This window comes from Vulpes lagopus, chromosome 9, assembly GCF_018345385.1.
Source record: "Vulpes lagopus strain Blue_001 chromosome 9, ASM1834538v1, whole genome shotgun sequence".
NCBI classification, from domain to species: domain Eukaryota; kingdom Metazoa; phylum Chordata; class Mammalia; order Carnivora; family Canidae; genus Vulpes; species Vulpes lagopus.
In genome coordinates this window covers 62,692,060-62,710,524 of record NC_054832.1, presented here as the reverse complement: position 1 = coordinate 62,710,524, position 18,465 = coordinate 62,692,060, and the positions used below count along the sequence as shown (strand labels likewise).

General features: G+C 35.3%; 1 protein-coding gene across 2 annotated transcripts in view; it reads left to right on the top strand.

The window, feature by feature from the left end:
• Nucleotides 1–18,465, top strand: part of PREX2 (phosphatidylinositol-3,4,5-trisphosphate dependent Rac exchange factor 2) — a 285,113-nt gene that overhangs the window by 204,311 nt on the left and 62,337 nt on the right. For both annotated transcript variants that reach the window (XM_041768878.1, XM_041768877.1), the window contains one exon: nucleotides 8,042–8,156. In XM_041768878.1, coding sequence (XP_041624812.1) covers nucleotides 8,042–8,156 — 115 coding nt within the window. The remainder of the gene's footprint in view (nucleotides 1–8,041; nucleotides 8,157–18,465) is intronic.

Sequence of the window (18,465 nt, the reverse complement as noted above, 5' to 3'; positions counted from 1 at the left end):
TAACCATCATGAATTTTTATTTTTTCCATTAATTCAAAAATTCCTTCGTAGTACCTAGTAATATTTTTACTTCCAGGAATGTTTATTATGGAAACAATAATATAAGGTTTAAATGTTTATTAAATAGGACTGTAACAGTATTTATAGTGGAGAAACAAGATGTGGGTGGTTTAAATAGATAAATTAATTTGGCTTAAATAAATTATGGGAGAGTCATTAAAATTGTATGGTTAAAAATATTTTATGAGATAGAAAAAAATTCACATTCAGGCTACAAAAAATAATTTATGCTTAATGTAATTCAGGTACATATATACTTAAATGTACATAAAATATTTTCAACGTCATTGGGTGATTAAATTGATGATGATTTTTTATTCTTTGAGTTTTCCTCCTTTATGTCATTTTTGGTTAATAAAAATATATTCCTTTTGTAAATAAAAAAATTGTTTTTGCAAATGAACAATGAGTTTTAATGCAATAAAATGAATTTAGTGTAACGTGAGTAAGAAGATTCTTGCGGTGAACTGGGTTTCCAAGGGAATGTCCTGATCTTTTTTTTTTTTTTTTCCTGGGGTCACAAATACAAGCCTCAAACGATCAGGAGTCCAGATTATTTTATTGTACCTTCTTCAGGTCTATGATTTATTTTTTTTTAACTCATGCTGTGGTCACAAGATTATATCAATTTCTGTGAGCAATTCCATAGAGCCTTTCATTTTTTCTTCCATTGAGTTTTCAAGAACTGCATTGGTTTTGCTGTGGAATTTTAATTCTAATAAAAATGAAGTGTAGAGAAATAAAATCAATCTCTGTAACTGAAGAACAGATAGGCATATGAAATCATAATCTACTGCCAAGTGAAAATTCCTATACCATATGCATATTATTATAATTCTAAAGGATAGATTACCCTTCCTTCAATTGCCATGGTTTAAAAACAATGACTACCTCAAAGAGATACTTGGTAAGAATACCTTTAAATAGAGGAAAATGTTAGTTGCAGAGAAGATCTTAGGAGCTATTAGAAGTTATTTTCATTTTTCTTTGGAGGATTGTAGTAGGGTCCATTAGGTATACAAGATTCTGTAATGAAAAAGAATGGGAAAAAAAAGAAATAGCAAAAATAGACTTTTGGAGCTATGTTAGGAAAACAGGTTAGCCTAAAATATGTTAAAAGCCATTACACAGATAGATAGTTTTAGAAGACGGAAGGATGCTGGTCTGGAATGTTAACTTTTATAGGGTTTAACCAGAGTTTACAGTTATTAAAGATTCTTTCCTTTCTTTCCTTTATTTCTCTTTTTAAAAATTCTGCCTTTGAAATCATGACGGAGATGACAGATGGCATTTTGCATCTTTTCAAAAAATTTATTACATTTGTGACACATCAGCCATAAATAGCTGAATATTCATACCCAGCAGCAAATGTTCATAGGAAGAGGAAGAGTATCTTCCAAGTAACCTCTAATTTATAATTATGGCCAAAACTAATTTTAAAAAATGCTTATGGCCCAAACTAATTTTTAAAAATGCCTAAATATATATTATTTCAGTGTGAATACCACATTGCTTTTTAAAATGTAAAGAACCATAGCTAACATTAGGTTTTAATATTCACACCGCAATAAAAATATGAAAAGCCTCAGTGAAAATGCTTCTGCTGTTGAGGTCATAGGGAAAGAAGACTGGCAAACAGCTTGTCTCATTAGAACTGTGCCAGTGATAAGACTGCTATTTAACGGCGTTGCAGAAGTTCTTCTGCACTCTTAAAACTCCATGAGAATTCATTATTAGTCACTCTCCCTATTCATCAGATTGAGAGAAGCCCAGGAAATTCAGCCCTAGCTTGACGAGAGATTACCAGCTGGTAACTGAAAGTGGTGGTAGATGAAGAGACTCCAAAAGGTGTCTGTCCCAGAATTGAATGTTTACTCGAAGGGTTTCAGTTTTAGATGTACATATGTACATCGATCTTTGCTGGCAAATAAAAAAAATAGAAAAATGATATAAATTTGAAAGCCTCTTGGAAAAATTATTTATGTCAGCCCTTATAGAGTTGTCTATTGGACGCATGTACTTAGGACAGGAAGGACATACTGGTTTCTTCCCATTTTTCTTGCCTGAATGGATCCTTCTGCAAAGGAGGGCACCCTGCAGACAAGGCACCAGCGGCAAGATCAGGAATTCCAGTGCCTATAGAATAAGCTTTAGAGAACTTGTGTCACTGAAGGCCAGGCCTACAGGAGAACAGGAATCTCGTCAGATAGAACAAGGGGTACAGATTTACATAAAGATCACAGCAACAACAGCCAGACAGGAAAGTCAGCACAGAGCATAACCAAAATGCTAAGAAGGTGAAGATCAGACCATAGCAGGCATCTGTACTTCCTACAGGTCAGGGAATTAACCCTGTTGGGATCCTCAAGTCCTTAGCAAGATAAAGCAAGTAATTATAAACTGTATGAAGACGAGAGAAAGGAGGATAGATACTCAGGGTCACTTCCTTCACCCACTCCCCATTGGCATGTTTTCACACCATCTTTCCATGGTTCTCAATACGAGCTGCACATTAGTCAACTTTGAGTAGGTTTTAGAAAATACCCAAGCTTGCTCCCACATTAAACTGATTCAATCAGAATCTCTGGGACATAAGGCTCAGAAACCAGTATATTTTAGAAGCTTTGCCCTTGACTCTAAGGTTCGCCGGGAGCGAGAAAGCGCAGGTCAGTGTGGACCTGATTAGGAAACACTGTGCAATTATCCAGTTAATCTTTGATTAATCAGATTAATCCGTTTCTTAAAGGTTTGATACTTCCAGATTTGGGGGAGCCAGGGCGAGGGGGCTGGGCATTTTCACTTCTGTGTTGTTAACTCATTAGGATGCAGCCTGCCCCTAGGAGATGTGATTTGAATGGAACAGTTTTCTTCCACAAAGACTGAAGATGCCCTAATGACGGCTGAGGGATATCTTCTGGCAATCCTAATAACTAGGCAATAAGCTCATCTTTTCTGAAAGGAGATCCAAGTGGGTGACCCGCCATGGTCCACACCTTGTACCCTTCATGACTGATGGGGTCCCTTCTAGAAGAAGCATGGGAAGAAGACAAGCAATAGCCCCTGCTGCTACAGCTTGTCTTGGGGCTGCAACAGATGCTCATTTTCCCTCTTTTGTATTCCTTGTAGATCAGCCTTGCCCTCAGCCTGTGCCTTCCAGTCTCAGAGGTGTGAGTAAGACCTAGAGGCCTGATCCCCCTGTTCACTCTTCGTTTCTCAGGCCTGGGTTCCTGCATTTGTCCATTTACCATCAAATTTGGATAAAGAAGTACTAAGAGGGACCTGATTCACTGGGTTCCAAACATGTTCCTTCCTGTTCTCACTATTTAATAATAGCCCCCCTTCCTTATGATGATCAGGGTCTACCAATCTTGGCAAGACAGTGATTGCATTTCCTGGGTGCCTTGGCACAAGGAGTCTCCAGTGCCCCGGTGGCAACCATAGCTAATGTTCAGTGGGACCCCTGCCTTGTCTCCTTGGGAAAGCATACCTCTTTGGGGATCAGGACTTTATAAACCCACAGAGCCAGAGTTTTGGGGCTAGGAAGCACACATCCACAAGTTGAGGCACTGAGACTGATGCTGTATTAGTTTTCCAGGGCTGCCATAACAAATTACCAGAAACTGGGTAGCTCAAAACAACAGAAATTTATCCTATCACCCATTATTCTGGTGGCTAGGAATCTGAAATCAAGATGCCAAAAGGCCAGGCTCCCTTGGAAGGCTCTTAAGAGGAATCCTTCCTTACCTTCTATACCATCAGTCCTGGCATTCCTCGGCTTGTGACAGCATAATGACAGTCTCTGCTTCTGCCTTCACATGACTATCTTCCCTCTGTGTGTCTTGCTCTGTATCTCTGTGCAACTTTCCCTCTTCTTATGAGAACACAGGTCGTTGGATTTGGGCCTAGCCTCATTATAAGCTGATGTCTCTGCAAATACCCTATGTAAAATTTAGGCCATGTTTGCTGTCACCACGGGTTAGGACTTCTGTTGTATCGTTTTGGAGGACACCATTCCACCCTCAGTAGATGTTAAACAGGGTCCTTTCTGCTTCCACCCTCTGTTCCTAGACTCATGTATTCCGCCTGTTAGGGACATGGCATCATTAAAGGTCTTTGATTTTGGTTACACTGTGTCCTGGAATATGGTATCCTTTCTTTGTAAAGTATTGTTAAGCACCTGTTCCCTGGGTCTCTTACAGTGGTTTTCCTTACGCTAACTGGAACATGTGATGCTGATGCTTTCTCCACAAACACACTTTCATGTATATTTGTTTTTCAGCCCTTATGAAGCCCTTCTGGCACCAGAAACTATAAATCCTAACTCTTCTATCTTTCTAAGCTATCTTTCTATTCTCAGAGAATAATTAAAATCAACCAGAAACTTAAGCATTTTTCTCTATTATTTTTTTAATTAAAAAAAATTCCAGCATAAGGCATTTTTTTTCTTTTAAACAAAAGGGAACATTTTGTTATAAACTGTCATTTTCTAAGGTTCCTTCCTTCAAATATTTGTTTTTTTTATTTCGAGTTTTTGTAAAACTCTACTTTAGGTCCTTTAAAAGATGAATCTCTTAGTTTTCCCTTTGGGTTTGACACAGTATTTGAAATTGAAATATTAAATAGCTTTTTATAAAAGAAGGAACAGTTCCCAGAATTGACATTTCCTAAATGTTAGAGTCAGTCTATAAGCATGTGAACCCACCCCTCTTTAAAAGCAGCACATTCTTTCTCGCATACTGGTTCTGTTGGACTTGATCTTAGCCAAAAGGCTGAGAAGCGATGCATACTGGTCCTACTGTGATTGATTAAACTGCTTTCCTCATGGAAATTGTGACCGGTTCTGAAGAATTTTAACCAACCTGGACCAGTGCAGATATCTTGTTTTATTTAACCATTGAAGTGTCTTCGTGCTATCAGGAAAGAGCCTTGCTTGATTGGAACTATTTCATGAAATCGTTCTTCAGATGTTCTGTATTTTTCCTGACCAGTCCCTTTTCTGGAAAAGTCTTGAAAGGTATTTTGAGTGAGTGGAAATGCAGCTCATTTTCAGTCTTAAAATAATTTAATCTTTACTTTTCTCTAATATTCATTATGTTTTTCTTTTTTGCTGACTAAGTTTGATGGGATGATTTGCTTCCTCAAATTCAGAAATGATAGAAGGAAAATAAACAAACAAGAAAGTCATCGTATTTTCAATACTGCCTTTAATTAAATGCTATTAAATATTCATGCAACCAAATATGTCAATACTACTTTTAAGAAACCTATTGTTATCTGGATGAGAATTTAGGAAACTAGACAAGAAAATGCTGAGAAGAGGACAAACTTGGAAGTTTGGGCATTTTATATATATTTAACCTACTTTTGCTGAGTATAGAAATTAACTCTGGTAAAAATTATTCTATTTTCTTGTATTTTAATGATAAATAACCAAGCTATTCATCTAAAGTCAGGAATGTTGTTCTTTCCTCTTCTTTGCCATGGAGTGTACTTTCTAAACACAGAACTTGTCTTTTTTGTTGTTTTTGTTCATTTCCTCATAACCCTACATACGTGCCATAACATTTTGCTGATTATTAGACATTTTCCCATTTAAAAAATTTCCACATAATTGTGCATTTTAACTGTTGCTAATTTGGAAATATTGTCAAGGAATGTCATAAAAATACCAGTTTGTTTTTATATGGCAGCAAGCTTTTAGAGCAGTACTGGATGTTTTGGCCAAAACTGAGCTATCAAGACTTTTATAAAAATTAGAGAAATTCTTTAATAAAAATTTTATTAAAACGTAGATGTCTTTGTATATGTCCCCACCCCACCCCTCACCCCCAGTTTCCCTGTGGCTCCTTCCTAGTGTTCTCCTTCCAGTCTTTCTGATCTTCAATTACAAATTGAAGTGTCTTTGCATAGACATCTTTATTTCCCAGAACATCCTGTTTGGCTAAGCACACTTCTGCATAATCTGTATTTCCTAGAAATTGAATTAGATTAATGCCTACAGGCATTGGATATGTTGCCTAATATGTAAAACACATTCAGTAAAAAAAAGTCATGGGTCTCTTAATACTTTATTTGATTTAATTATTTCCCAAGAATCATAATTAGTAGGTGCTCTTATTTTCCATTTCACAAATGAGGAACCTGAGCATCTTGGATTTTAATGAACATGCCTAAGGTCATACAACTACTAAGGAGTGGAAGTGGTAGTTTTACTCCCACGCAAGGACTTTCATTATTAGCTTTACAACCAGTAAGAGGAATTCACATTGAAGGATGACTATTGATAGCCTGAATCCTCTGAATATTTGCCTCTGACAAATAACATCTCATTAATGGAAATGAATGTGGCATTTACTTGAGGATTATTTTTATCAGGAAGACTTTTTTTTTTATTTCTTGTATATAATCAGGACCAGAAGCTTGCTGAACCAGTTACAAATATTCTAATTAATCCACAAGTCATAATGAGTAAACAAGTAATCCTTAAAACCACCTACAAATAATTTGATATCATGTGCTGAAGTAAATGTAGTAAGCATCTCTCTAATTTTCCATAAGTGATTTTCTTAATTATAAGCCAATAATACCATCTTTATTTCAAATTGAATAATACTCTAAAAGCTTTTTTTGTTTCTCCAGTGCTGTAGAAATCTGGCTAGTTTAGAAAACAGCACAGTAAATATTAGTAATGAACTTGTGATGAGCACTGGGTGTTATATGTAAGTGGTGAATCACTAAATTCTACTCCTGAAACTGTATGTTAAGTAACTGGAATTTAAATAAAAATTTGAAATATTTTTTAAAAATAGCAATGAAAATAAAATAGTAATGACTTTTCTATTTTGCCACCAAAATGGTGATGTTTTTGTCAATTTGAAGAAACTTATTAGTTTAGAAGCTATTGCAGTTAGGAGTTTTGAAAGATTAATTTTTTAATCGATTTTGAAATAGTCTGCTGAAAATGGAGGCTTAAGAGTGGCAATAATTTCAAAGGGAAATAATTTACATTTCCACATTGGATCCATTGCCATTCCTGTTGCTGGCAACCTCTCCATAGGAGATCTTGTATTTCTAAGTACTTCCATGTGATTTGTTTCCTCTCCAAAAGTTAAAAGTACCATTGCATAAAGTTTAAATATAAAGAAATACTTAACCAAAAATGTTAGTTAAGAGGAAATCTGTTTTATTTTTTTTTAATTTTTTAAAAAAATGTATTCATGAGAGACATACAGAGAGAGGCAAAGACATAGGCAGAGGGAGAAGCAGGCTTCCTACGGGGAGCCTGATACAGGATACCCATCACAACATGAGCCAAAGACAGATGCTCAACCGCTGAGCCACCCAGATGCCGCAGAAAGGAAATCAATTTTAATCAAAGATGTTTAAAATTAATGTGAGGTTATATATATGCTTATACTTACTTATTTTAACTAGATTAAGTATTGTAATAAAGGTAGTATTCTAAGATTATCTATACTTCAAATTTATTACACTAATATTTCATAATTTAATTGCAGCTACAAAAGAATGTGAGTATACATGGAGAGCAGCAATTTCAACTTTTTTACTCTTATGTATGTTAACACACAATTCTGCTTCCCGTGTGTGTATACACACACATATACATGTGAAATATGTATAAATGCATATTTTACATATACATGTAAAAATATGTGAAATTTGAGGTCAGCTTCACAAACTGAATATAAATTTTTTTTATATAAAATGTTTTAAAAATAGAAGCCAGTTTAAATTAAAAATTACTGTTGCCTACTCAGATATAATCACCGAGTGTTTGATATTTTGAGAGGAGAGGAATGATTTTCATTCATTTTTGGACTGGCGAGAGATAGATTCCTGCATGTGTGGTCATATTCAGTGTTTTAAATACATTTACTAGTAATCATTAAGATTACACTAAATATAGAGAAATTGAGTTATGAAATCACATGAAGGAGAACTTTTTTCCTTGTTTACACAGCACTGGAGAGCATGGAAGGATATTATTATAGAGATAATGTTTCGGTGGAAGAATTTCAAGCCCAGATAAATGCAGCCTCACTGGAAAAAGTCAAACAATACAACCAGAAGCTCAGGTATGGAATTGTTAATTTTTTAAACCAGTAAGTGTTCATATCTTGATAGAAGAAGATGAATTGTGTTTTTGACATACTCATTATTAAATGATTGATGGTGTTACTCTTTTTGATATAAAGTCTTTTTATTTAGGGTTTAGTATTTCAAATATTAAAAAAGTGTAGCCATAAGGCTACACTTTTTAAACAGAAAAAATATTTGGAAAGTTTTCATGCTATTGTCTTAATTGCTGAAGAAGATCAAAAATTAAATATTTATTAGGCCATTTCCAGGGGAGGGGAAAGCACTGATATTTTATAGCTGTGTCCCTTAGGAGGTTCCAGTGGATTAAGGGTAAATAAAATAGGTTTATGAACCATTAAACACCGGGCACCCTGACACAGAGAGAAGAATATGGTTAACACAGAAGATATGACACAGCATGTACTTGGTATTGGAAAAATACCTACTTTCAAAAATATATATTAATGTTTGGATTTTGCTGTTTTTCCCCTCTAAAAATAGTCACTGGGAAAATGACCCATGGCAGGGAAAATAAACCACAGTAAGTGAAAGGGAAGTGTGTTATAATTCAAAGCTTTAGTCTTCAACAAATTATTAGCACTTACAACTCCCTCTTACCTTATGAATTATTTTGTGCACCAGTCATCTTTTTAAGTTACTTACAGATTATAGCTTTTATTTCTAGAAGAAAAATGTTCTTGTTCTACCTTATGCTTTAGTAATTAAAAATTATCGTGAGATTTTTTGGTTTTGTCCACTCTATGGCTAAATTCTGAAGATAAATTAAGTCCTAAAATTCCGGATATGGGAAGGAGCTGGTTCTCGGAGTAATGACCAATTGGTAGGATTTCTTTCACTATAAATGCTTTGTCTTTCTCCCCCTGCCTCACACAAACCTGTCCTTTTTTTTTAGATGCCTATTCTCTTCTATCATTTTATCACCAGTGAAGCTCTCAGCCTTAAAGCCCCCAATATCTTTTTGATTTCCCATTTTGTCTTCCTCCTAAAATGTCTTTGGAAATCCTGATGAATCTGAATAAAATGTCCCTTGGACTGCCCCCATTTTATTACTTTGTCCAGATCACTATTTCTCAAAGGTTTACTATACAAGGTACTGACTCCCAACAGGGAAAAACAAAAAAGTTAATCTTGAATTATTACTGTGTCCACTGAAAGAAAACACTGAAGAAGCTGAAGCTCCGTCTTGTGAAAATCTTCAACTGAGGACTGTCATCACAAAAGACAAGTTTGGTCTTTGTAACTGATCAAATACTCTTTGAAATAAAGATACAAAACTAAAACATTTGTATAGAACACGCGTGCCCTAAGGACACCTCTTGAGTCCAGTTTGAGGAATAGTTCTAAACCATTGCTATCACATCCTGACCATCTCCTGTCTAAGACCCTGTGGTACTTTAATCTACTCAGGAATTTGCTTCCAGATAATAACTTTAAGTCACATCTTACTATGTTACTCTCTTGCTCAAAAGACATGGTGATTTCTTATTGCCCCATAAAGGAGTCACAGCCTCCTTAAGCATGGCGGTCAGGATCTTTCATGACTTGGGGTGCCTGGGTAGCTCTGGCTCTTGATTTGAGCTCAGGTCATGATTTTAGGGTCCTGGGATGGAACCCACCATCGCTCAGTGGGGAGTCTGCTTGTCTCCCTTCCATGACTTGATCCGAGATTTCTTTTCTCCATCTATGCTACAGCCATGCTGTACTCTCATTTCCAATCATGTGCCATAGTTTCCTTCCACTATTACTTTTCACCATCCACCTAGCATCTGTGTCCTCTATCTCCAGCTGTTTATAAAACTACTATTCATATAATTCAATGTCCAGCTCTAGTATACTTTTCTTCATAAACTATTTTTCTTTCATTATTGGGCTGGGATGAGACCTGGGCATTAGACTCTGTGGAAGTCCCTTAGGAGATTATGATGTGTGGCTAGAATTGCAAACCAATTCCCTAGATCCTGGAGTTCGAAGTGGGCCCAGCAATCTGTAACAAGCCTTTGGGGTAGAGCTCATGCACACTCAAGTTTCAGAACCACTGCCCTAGGCTAAATGAATGTCTGATCATTCTGTCAGTCTTTTATTTTACTTCATTTATGACTACTACTAAATTCAGCTTTTCTCCCTGATGATACAATTATGTGTACAGATTTCTCATCATCTTTATTCTGTGATAAGCTCCTTAAGATGAGGAATACTTGAAAAAAAAATGAGGGATACTTTTTTCTTGGTGTTTCCTATGGTGTCTATCAAAGTATTTTGCATAAGAAGTTCTCTAAAATGTAAGTGTAGTTGCATTAAATTATTTAGGTATAACGAGCAGAGAGAAATGGGGATGTATTCACACCCTGGGATATTTTTTAAAAAACAGAAATGTAATAGATACTGATATATAACAGATACCTGATAAGATGTTTAAAATTCTTTAATAAGAAAAACAGCATGTATATTAATGCCTGCTATCTTCTTCACATAAGAAAACATTTTAATGTATCTTTTCCGGAGAAAATATTTTGAAAAGCACATAAACCCCTCAGTACAAATTAGTACCCTTGTCAGTAATTAGCTACTCTATATCCTACTTGTTGCATATTTAATTTCCTTTGCACAGGAAGACAATTATTTTCCTCTTTACTTCGAGTAATGCCTTCTCTTCCTGCTTATTTCTTGAAGAAGGGTGTTAATTTCTTCCTTAATTTTTTCCTGTTATTTGTAACCACAAATACTCTGAAATTGCTTTTAGGCAATCTGTTCTTGGTTTGGGGAGCCACAGGCCAACACTGACCATTTCTTTAAAGGGGCTCTTACTGTCCACTGTAGAAAAATAGCCCTCTGGTGTCTCTAGCTCCTTGTAGCCCAGAGCCTTTTTAACACTTTCACTGAAACATTTCGTTCTGGATGTTAATTTGTTTATTTGCTAATTAGACCTCAGAAAAGGCATTTTTTAACCCCATAGCCTTACAACAAACTAACAAACATAAGTAAACTAGTGTTTTATTAGAAAACTTTCTTTAGATTTCAAGTTTCGGAATCCAAACTCAAACTGACATAAACAAAATAATGTACTGGCATATATAACAAGTATATCCAGGGGGTGTGGCTGCATTAGGCACCGCTGGTTCCACGGGTATGGTCATCAAAAATCTCTTTCTTTCCCTGTCCCTTGGTACTTCTTTCCTCTGTGTGGGCTTCATTATTAGGCAAGGTTGTTTCAAATATGGTAAAGATGGTCAATGAAGACCAGTGTTGCATTCAAAGAAGAGAAGGTGTCTACCCCCAATACTCCTCCATGAAGAGTTCCAGCAAAGGACCTGAGGAGGCACGCATTAGCCAGACCTAAGTCATGTGCCTATTCTTGGGTAGGCTTAGCACCACAGAAGATCAATAGATTGTCACAAAAAGTGCAAAGTAAGGATGCTATGCAAGAAGAACAATGGATTCCATTCTATTATAGAGTTTTCTCCAGAACAGCAAAGAATAGGAGGAAATAATTTGCCACTTAAAATAAAAGATAATAACAGCTGTAATACATATCAGTTTTTTAGAATATATTTAGTCAGTCATAATGCTAGGTGAGTTATGTGGATTATTTAATAAACCAATTTGTTCCATATTATCATCTTCACTTAATGGGAAACTTATACAAATTTACCTAGATAATAAGTAGTAAAACCAGGATTTTTTAAAATTTTTATTTATTTATGATAGTCACACAGAGAGAGAGAGAGAGGCAGAGACACAGGCAGAGGGAGAAGCAGGCTCCACGCACCGGGAGCCCGATGTGGGATTCAATCCTGGGTCTCCAGGATCGCGCCCTGGGCCAAAGGCAGGCGCCAAACCGCTGCGCCACCCAGGGATCCCTAAAACCAGGATTTAAATTGCAGACTTTTTTCTTTTTAGAGTCTATACTTTTTGTGGTATGTTAGGCTGTCTTTGTTACTGGAATGAACATGATACACTGAAAATACATGATCTGTTACTAAAGTGTCAGATGCTATCAAGTGCCCCCAATTGCTCTGATTTTGGACCATCATTTTTTCATTGATTCAGAGTTCAAGAAGTTTCCATTCCTATGAAATCAAGAAAAACAGAAAATGAATACGTAAATAAATCCATAAACAAATTATTGCAGATAGTGAAAAGTGCTATGAAGAAAAACTAAAACAAGTTGCTGTACTAGGACATTGGTTATTTAGAAGAGGTGGTTAGCAATGACTTAATTATTAGGTGATATTTGGACAGAAAACCTAATCAAAAGGAAACAGACTTGTCAAAATTGGAGGAAAGTCTTTCCCAAAACAATGAATTGATATATGTAATCACTAGAATAAGCTTATTATGTTTGAGGAAACAAAGGAGATGAGGAGGATTTAGACGTTAAGAAGGATGATGCATGTTATGTTGAGAGAGATATGAGACTTGGATGTAGGCCTGAAGGCCATTGTAGGCAGTATAGATTTTATTGTAAGTATAATGCAGAAGCCAGTGGAAAGTTTTTGTTGAATTACTGCTGTCCATTTGTATCTTATGCTCCTATTGCAAATAATATCCAAAATGGTTGAAGTTTGCATGCAGTGAGCCAGCTGGTCTGACCACTCCTCCTCCAGTCTCTGTGGAAATACAGACCATGCAGTATACCTGGGAGTCTTTGCCATATGCATCATAGCCCTGACACTGGTTGCCTGAAGATACTCTGGTCTAGCTGTTATATCCGATGAACAAGATTGAGCCAGCAGAAATGTTTAACAGCTCTTTCTAAAATGTTACCCTCCCATGCCAAATCAGACAAAGTTCTTGATTATTTAGAAATAATACCATGTAAGGGTCTCCCTGATGTCTTCTATGCTTCCTCAAACACAGTGAGGCAACTGGAATGGGAGAAGATATTTGCAAATGACATATGTGATAAAGGATTAGTTTATAAAATATATAAAGAACTTATAAGATTCAACACCCAAAAAATAAATAATGCAGTTTAAAAATGGGCAGAAGACATAAATACACATTTTCCAAAGAAGACATACAGATGGCTAACAGACATATGAAAAGATGCTCAACATCATTCATCATCAGGGAAATACAAATCAAAACTACAATGTGGTATCACCTCACTCCAGTCAAAATGGCTAAAATTAACAACACAAGAAACAATAGGTGTTGATGAGGACATGGAGAAAGGGGAACCCTCATGCACTGTTGGTTGGAATGCAAACTGGTGCAGCCATTCTGGAAAACAGTATGGAGGTTCCTCAGAAAGTTAAAAATGGAACTTCATTATGATCTGGGAATTGCATTACTAAGTATTTACCCAAGGGATACAAAAATATTGATTCAAAGGGATACATGTCCCCCAATGTGTACAGAAACATTATCAATGGCAGCCAAATTATGGAAAGAGCCCAAAATTGGGGGTCCATTGACTGATGAATGGATAATAATGTGGCATATATACACAATGGAATATTACTCAGCCATAAAAAGGAATGAAATCTTGCCATTTGCAAAGATGTGGATTGTGCTAAGTGAAATAAGTCAGAGAAAGACAAATACCATATGATTTCACTTATATGTGGAATCTAAGAAACAAAACAAATGAAAGTAGCAGGAAAAAAAGAGAAGCAAACCAAGAAACAGGCTCTTAACTATAGAGAACAAACTGATGGTTATTACAGGAAAGATAGGCAGGGAGATGGGTTAAAAAGGTGATGGGATTTAATGAGTACACTTATCGTGATGAGCACTGGATGTTCTGTGTAAGTGATGAATCACTAAATTCTATACCTTAAATTAATATTATACTGTATGTTAATTAACTGGAATTTAAATTTAAAAATTAGAGAAGAAAAAGAAACAAAGAAATAATAACATAAAATGTTTAACACAGAAATTCTTATTAAGAAATTTAGGAGGAAGGGGATTCGTTTTCCCTGCCTTCTCCATCCTCATGCTATTTTTTTTTTTTCCTCATGCTATTTTATTCTCTCTCTTCTATGTCAGGCTTTCCTCTTTATTCCCTCTGGCCATGAGCCATCTTCCCCATTAGCATCATTTTTTCCTGCCCTACATAATTGTCATTTATCATTATCAAGCCCTTTCATTTTAATGTATCCTACTTATTGGCAAAAATACCACTGCGTGGTGACCAATGAGATAAAATGTAATGTAAATGGGAACAATATTCTGTGTATTAAAGTACTCCTTTCAGTTTGAGAGGTCTAGATGATTATTTTTTAAATATTATTTTCAGTGTAAAATCAGTAGTGAACTATAATAGAAAAGTAAAAGGAAGCAAGTTGTATATTAGTTATTGAAATCATTTATTATTTTTGGGAAGTGATAACTGCATACTGAATTTTTAGGGCTTATAATTTTGGATATCTAAATGTAACTTCACCTCTTTACAGAAATAAGGCAAGGAATTATTCAAAGCCTATATTCTCTTAAGGTATACCCTTGTGGATAAATAATTTTCTTTAAAGTTATTTGAAAGCCAAAGTGTAGTTTATATAACAAGCAGAATGAAGATGGAAATCTCATTTTTGTTAACAAGAAATACTATACAGATACCAATCTCAGAGCCATATATTTTGAACAATTTTTTCAGCTGAGAAATGTCTGGCCAGAAGTATGTATGTGTTTGAGTATTCCCATGATAGCGCCTCCATGAAATGTGTCATTTCTTTCTACCTTCAAGGAAAAGAAATGTCAGTGAATATGTCCTCTTGGCATAAGACAGATACCAAGGGTGGCATAGACTCACTGCCACTTGATGTCGTTAAGTACAGCTATCAAACAGCATGAGAAAATAAAGAACATCAGGACCTGAGCCTTTGCACCCTATCTCTACTCGTAAGATCACACCCCAATTCCTGTTTTCTATCTTCCCTCAGAGTCTTTAATCCACAAAACCCTTTTACCTATTCCTTGTTTAGATAGCAGACAGTATATCCAAGCTTGAAATGGAGTATTTTGGTTGTTCTATTGATGAAGAACTGTGAAAGCTACCTTAAATCAACAGGAGTATGTATTTAATGAAATCTGAGATAGAGGCAGTAAGAGAGGGAGAAGGAAGTAAAGCAAGACAGAGAACATTAAATAGAATATAAATAATGCCTTTGTCCTCCAATTGTTTTTCTTTATAAAGCTGCAGCTTTTAGAGCTATTAGATGATGTGATTTTTTTTTTATTAACTGGAAACACTCCAGATGCATATTTATCTCCTCCATAGCAGTTTTATATTTGTTTTTTATTCTGTCCTTCAGCTGAATTTCATTTTTTTATATTTTAAGATGCATCCATATTTCTGTTTCTGTAAGACAAGCTGTAAACTAAATGTGTATATTCAATTTCTTTCTGTTTTCAGACCAGGAACATGGAGTTTCCAGGTTGTAAATTTTGTTTTATATTAGAAGTCATTCTTCAATAGCAAGAGAAAAACATCTAAGTCTACAAAAAAAGTTGAATTCATTCATAAGCCTTAAAAGTTTTCTAGACTCCTTTTCTATATATGAATTATATAAAGGATCTAACATTTAAAATGTAAGTTATATGTAAATGCTGGATTCTCACACAGTGTAAATCTAAAGGAATTGCTGGATAATGATAATTATTCAACAGATCTTACATGCCCACCAGGTACCAGGAACAGCACTTCACATTGAGGCCATTACAGTAGACAAGATAATGCTGCCATACAGGAAAATTTTACATGTGGGTTATGATAAACATTAAAGAAAATTTTTACTCATAATTTGCAGCAATATATGAAAAACATATAGGGAATATGTAAGATGCTATGTAGGTGTGTAAGAAGGGATCAGTCTTAATTGGGGGTGGGATGGGAAGATGGTTGAAGGTTTTGGGAATGAATGGTTTGAGGAAGTAATGTTTATGCAGAGATTTGAAGGAGGAGTTGGGCTTGCAGTGTTTAAGGGACAGGGAATGGGGGATAAAGGTATACAGAAGGGGCATTTCCTAACAGAGGGAAGGCATGTGTAAAAATCCTGAAAGGGGAAGGAGAAAATCTAACGTGTGGAGACTAGAATTCAAGAGGAAAAGGGGCGTGAGACAGATGTGTGAACAGAATCCCTCCCATACCTCCTTCACTAACAGTTCTTCTTCAATTTCTTTTAAGCCAGCTGTCGCCTAGGGCATGCTTCAGCTCTGTTCCCATGTGCTAAAAGAGTATAATTAGTTAAGCTCCATCTCAAATTTATCTTCCTGCAGGAAGCCTTCAGTTATAGCCTCAGCTGAAATTAATCACTTTCTTTTTTAAGACTTAACAACCTCTTTGATTTCATTTGTTTTATTTTGACTTGAGTGTTATTTACCTGCCTTGCTCAATATATATGAGGGCAACCAGGTCCTAGTTCTCCACTGTGCTTGGTACATAGTAAGTACCATAAAAATAGATGAATCGAATTGGAAATCAGGTTAATTGCAATGTAATGGTCTTCTATTTTTGTGCTATTAGCATTTTATTGAATTTATTCCAGTATCCAGTCTACTTCTTTTTATATCCAGAAAATTTAGGGCTATTTGAAGGGTACAGATGCTGACTCTGTTGGAGACCTCTCTCAAGAAAAATCATCAGTGTAGCCAAGGTTCATAAATTTCACAGGGGACAAGACCAGATAAAGTTGAAATTATAGTGACACTTTTGAGAACAACGTATCTCTTCTTTATTTGAAAAATACTGTAATTCTATTAAACGTTGCCACCATTACGGAGAATGTGATGTGACTGCATATACATTTATGCATGTATATTAATTATTGAGATCATTTATTATTTTTAGGAAGTGATGTGACTGCATATACATTTGTGCATATAGTCTCTAGTTTATCTGGACTGTACTTATTCTTGTCTGCATTCAGATGAATTCACTTGTTTATGAGAAACCATAATTATATCTAATCTTTATTTTTATGTTATGTTAAGGGAATTTTTAATGCAATTTTTAGATAAGGGCAACAAATAAGATTAGAATTAACTGTGTTTTCACATTTTTTGTGATAAATCCTTCACTGTGATAATATTTATCAAGGGTGAATAGATATTTTGGCTGACAAGGATAAACAGATCATCTTTGAAATAACTTAAAAAAAACAAAAAAAATTCTGAAGAGAATTGTCTCTATCTCAAAGCTAAAAGAAAAAAATGCTATTGTTTTCACCAAAACAAAAGGAAGATCAAAATTCTTTTTGCTCAGAATTTTCTTTGGAATAAACGAGAGCTAGAAGTGTCACATAGAAAATAAGCATACCCTGAAGAATCAGTTAGGGAAATATACTCTGTGAGGAAAAATTGTCAGTGCTATATAAGCAAGATTGATTTTTATTTTTAACTCTGCTGACGCTTCTAGCTCATCACAAGGACAGTCTTCAAAAAATTGTATTCAAGTCATCCTAGTCAAGCTTTTCCAGTGAATTGTTTCCTATTGCTTTTGTTCAGTTCATTTTTGCTGACATTTCAGACTTCTTTTGTTTGGTGGATATACTGTGGAAGCTTTGCCCATATACTAGTCAGGAAATTTAGCTTGGGCCCAAAGCTTTTGATTCAGAAGATATAATCATTCATGACCTAGAAGGAAGTAATATGAATTTACTGAAGATCATGATTTGTGTAAAGCATAGAACATTATATTTATAAAATTAGTTGTCTAATTACATGGACCACCCAACTCCAACTGAGGGCAAAATTCTGTCTTCTGTAGATTCAAGTTTGTGTCATTCTGTCAGTCATTCAGGAGGAAAATCAAATATTTTTTGGTTTTTGGTAATTTCAGCCAGAATGACTCTAATTTGCTAAATTGCTTTGGCCATTTCCTATCCATCTCTCCTGGCACACCTTAAAATTCACCCCCAAGAGGTTTTTCCAGCTCCCCTAACTTAGTGTTTTTCTTTATATTTCCTTGTACACCTCCATTATAACAACATATCATGCATTATATTCTTTTTATGTGTATCTGTTTCTCCTTTTCACCTTGTGTTTTTCTTTTATCACTGCTGATAAGGTATCTATTAATAGGTGTCTAATAAATGTTTGTATGTGCCAAAAGTTGGGGCAACCAAGCCAGGACAGAAGAGTATAAACAGCAGTGAGTTTCTGACTGACATCATGATGACTTCAGCAGAATATTTGGAGAATGGTATGGACTATAATGTCAGTGCTGACATTACATGGTGTTTAGCCACTCCCATTGTGTTTTGAGAGTATTCTTTATGGTTTAACAGTATTGATTGTACACTTATATGCAAGTGCAGGAATGTGTATAGCATTGAGAAT